General features: G+C 28.6%; 1 protein-coding gene across 1 annotated transcript in view; it reads right to left on the reverse strand.

Moving 5' to 3' along the window:
- Positions 1 to 1725, reverse strand: part of LOC109341805 (ent-kaurenoic acid oxidase 2-like) — a 3065-nt gene extending 1340 nt beyond the window's left edge. Inside the window, exons 1-4 of the mRNA XM_019579775.1 lie at positions 1425 to 1725; positions 772 to 1249; positions 393 to 665; positions 159 to 248 (exon numbers count right to left, since the gene is read on the reverse strand). Of these exons, the coding sequence (XP_019435320.1) occupies positions 159 to 248; positions 393 to 665; positions 772 to 1249; positions 1425 to 1660 (1077 nt within the window). The 5' untranslated portion in view covers positions 1661 to 1725. The remainder of the gene's footprint in view (positions 1 to 158; positions 249 to 392; positions 666 to 771; positions 1250 to 1424) is intronic.
- Positions 1726 to 4300: the final 2575 nt, after the last annotated feature.

A 4300-nucleotide genomic window follows, 5' to 3' on the forward strand; every position in this document is an offset into this window, starting at 1 on the left:
TCCCTAAAGACCATAGGTGAGAAAGTAACCAAACGAAGTGTTTCATCAACCACCTAGTAAACAAATCAGAATATATATATATACATATAATCACATCATTGAAAGATATTAGCTTATAGTAACATGGAATTAACAATAGTCCCATAGTCTATATATACCTTAGAAAGAAAGTCCATTTTTCTAACTTCCTCTAGTACCAATCCTTTCTGTGTTGAAGGCCTTTTCTTTAATATTTCTTCTTGTTCTTCCTGTTCCATGAATAATAAACAATATTTGGAAATACAATTAAAATTTCAAGGCTAAGATGAAGTTATAAAAGCACATGCTTATTCCATTAGCAATTGTAAACTTTGATAAAACTATTGATTATTAAGTAACCTAATCTTCAATACCTTAGCCTTTTGGAGATATTCAGGATGTTTTTGAAGGTAATAGGTTGCCCACATGGTAATATGTCCTGAAGATTCATGACCTGCATTCAAGTACATCAACATGATATCTATGATATCATCATCACCCAATGTTTTTCCATTTTCATCTACAGCATCCATCAAAGCATCCATCATATCTTTGTGTTTTTTGCCAGTCACTGGTGTTCTTCCTTTCCTTTCAATTCTTCTTTGATCCACAACAGTTTGAAATATAGCCACTAGATTTTTCCTAGCCTATAATAATAAGCTTAAATCATAAGGTATTATGCATTGGAAAAACAAACAAACACTATTATAATGATGAAAAGTATAATATGATGATAACATAAAAAATATATACCTTGAGTGCTTTATGGAAAGCAAAACCAGGAATGTTAATTCTCATGGCTCTAATTCCATGATTAAGTGATGTGTATTCTTTTTCCAAACCCTCCCTTACATTTGCACTAGTTGCACCAAAGAAAATATGCATTATGACTTTGAAAGTAAGCTTCCTCATTTCAGTTAAGAACTCAATTTCACCCATGTTGGTCCATTTCTCCAATGAACTTTTCACATTTTCTTCAATATATGTTATGTAAATAGACAATGCTTCATAACCATTGACTGAAGCAGATGTTAAACGCCTAAGACGTCTATGATCTTCATAAGAGATTGAAACAAATGATTTCTCTCCCATTAGTTCTACGGTAGAAACAGGCCAACCAGGTGTGAATTTATCATCATCTGTCAAAACTTTCTTGCATCCTTCAGGTGTTGTCACAATTACACTTGGTTTTCCAAACATCAAAGCCTTGTATATTCCCGTCTTTCCATACCTGCATTTACAACACCTTATAAGAACTAATTTGACCATAAAAAGATTAATTTGATCCAGATTTAAAAAAAAATTATGATCATTTTAGGTTTTTAATTTTTGAGATACCAAAATAATAAAATCAAAAAACATGAGGAACTGAAATGAGTATTTATTGAAAATAACAATCATATAACCTGGCTATATAGGAGTCCACAAAGGAATCAGGGTTGGTGGATTTGAAAGCCCTTAGAAAGGACCACATGTTACCAATTAAGGGCCATCCCAAGTCACCAGGGGGTAGAGAATACTGCTTTGCACCCAATTTGGACTCATACAACCACCAATTTACATTATTGAGAAGATATCTTACAAGCATAAAAGAAGCTGCAATGCTCACTAACACACTCAATGGACCCATCTCTATTGCCATCACTTCAACACAATCACTCTAACACTATAACTTACTTCTCTTAACTTGGACATGTTATTCACTCTCTCTGTATTTATAGCCAAAATTATGTTCTAGTGAGTTCCACCAATCTATTTCCACTTTTTTTCAAATAAAAAAGAAAGAAATTATAAAAGGAATAAAGGGGATAGAAAAAGGAAAGTTAATATATTAACATATGAGACCAAAATGATTTATGAATTGTTGAGTACGTGGAGGATCAGAATACATGTAATTGTTTATGCATTAATTAATAGCCATTTTTATTTTTATTATTTTCATTAATTTACACATAATTCTTTGCCCAAAATGCTTGTCGTATATTATATTGGAAAATTGAGAGATGAACTACATGAGAAACTAAAGAATATGGTGACAAGTTTTATATGAAGTGTAAATCGGCAGTCAAACCTTTGTTTATTTGTAAATATTGATGATCATACCATATAAAATCACTACATTTAAGTATTTAGGGTCAATCATATAAAACGATGAGAATTAACAGGTGTTGGTTTAAGTGGTACATGTAATTCACCGCTGAGTTCCACCAATCTATTTCCACCCTTTTTCAAATAAAAAAGAAAGAAATTATAAAAGGAATAAAGGGGATAGAAAAAGGAAAGTTAATATTTTAATATATCAGGCCAAAATGATTTATGAATTGTTGAGAACGTGGAGGATCGGAATATATGTCACTTGTTTATGCATTAATAGCCATTTTTATTTTTATTATTTTCATTAATTTACACATAATTCTATGTGTAAAGTGCATGTTTTGTTGTGATGATATTATCATAGTTATAGATTTGATATACTGAAAATATGGTAACAAACTTTAAAAGTAAATGTTTTTGTATAAGTAGGAGTAAGACAAAATATATGAATTATAAAAAGGTAGTCAATCCTTAGTTTATTGATAAATATTGATGATCATATCATACCACAAATTACTATAGAAGTATTTTGGGTCACTTGTACAACACAGTAGAGAAATTGGTAGAGATATAAATCATAGAATTTAAGCAGAGTGAATGAAACGACAAAAGATATCATGTGTCATATGTAATAGAAAGAAGTCACTCAAACTTAATGAATTTACTACAAATCTATAAGACCTGTAATGTTATATGGGACTCGATGAATAAATTCGATGTATTAGAGAAGAATATGTTGCATTGAATGAATGTGCACACAAATAAAATTAGAAATGAATGCATTATTGAGAAAATTGAGGCAGCTCCTACGGTTTAAATGTATCTTAAATGATTTAGACATGTGTAAAAGAGATTGTTAGAAACTCTAGTAAAGTGAGTAGATTATTTGAAATGTTTATATATCAATATTTTGCTAATAAATATTATTTATGATAGAACATTATATTATTATTTAATTCATGGACATAGGATTAAGGCTTAGTTGTTTTTTCTATATATATATATATATACCTTTTTAAGATAAATAAGGAAAGTAATAATAAAACATTATTTTTAAATAATTTGGGGAAATCAACAAGTTTAGAGGAATGGGTCTAAGCTATTAGCCGACATACCAATATACCATCTCAATATTAGCGAATAAAGTGTGAATAAATTTCTCGGATATGACCCTCAAGTTTTAGAAATCTAGCTTGTAGATAAACAATTTATAAGAATAGATAATTAAAGAGTTTTATGTGTTTTGTCCTGTAAAACATAGTGGTGTCTCCATCAAAGAAGGAATCATTTCCTAACATGTAAACCATATTTGAATAAAAATTATTTACACTACTTATACTTAATTTTAGCTATCTATTTTCTTAAATCAAACGAACTATAAGGGTGAGTGAAATAAGTGATGAGAGGGGAAAAAAATCTTAAATAACTTTTAACTTTCACCCTTATGGTCTGTTGGATTTAAGAAAATGGATGACCGAAATTGAGTGTAACTAGTGTGACTTAACTTGGGTGTAAACAGATCTCATATATATATATATATAATCTATACTTCTATATTATATATCTATACTATATAGAAAGTCAAAACTTGAAATAACTACCACCGTGATTCTATTTTCCTATTTTGTCCTTAATATATTTTATTTCTAAAGTAAAACCATATAATCATAGATAACTATAATTAATACATCTGACTTTAAGTTGGATATTATAATAAATACAAAAATTATAACATGAAGTACATCCAATAAAAAACATTATAATTCTCTAAAATAAAAAAATACAAATTTAATACTTAATATCATGAAATAAGAATGCGGGTCGGTAAACACGAAGTGTCTATTGATATGCTAGTAATAGATAAAAGGAAAACATAAAATAACTATCATAGAGTAATTTATGTTTTCTATTTTACACTTTATAATTCTAGTTTCATGTTTCTAAATATTATATCTTTTTAATGTAAATTAATGCTTCATTTTAATTTGCACATCACTTCTTAAACCTCCTATTTCCAAACTACTCCAGTTTTTTCAATGGATACTAACAATATGCTCGTGTGATTCGCACAGATTGATTTGGTTGTCACTGAAAATGTATTTAACATTTATATTTAAATAAAATATCAATGTTTTTAGTTAAATAGAGTCATGTGATAATTTAAAAATAGAATATATAAATATTATAG

This window comes from Lupinus angustifolius, unplaced genomic scaffold, assembly GCF_001865875.1.
Source record: "Lupinus angustifolius cultivar Tanjil unplaced genomic scaffold, LupAngTanjil_v1.0 Scaffold_675, whole genome shotgun sequence".
Classification (NCBI taxonomy): Eukaryota; Viridiplantae; Streptophyta; class Magnoliopsida; order Fabales; family Fabaceae; genus Lupinus; species Lupinus angustifolius.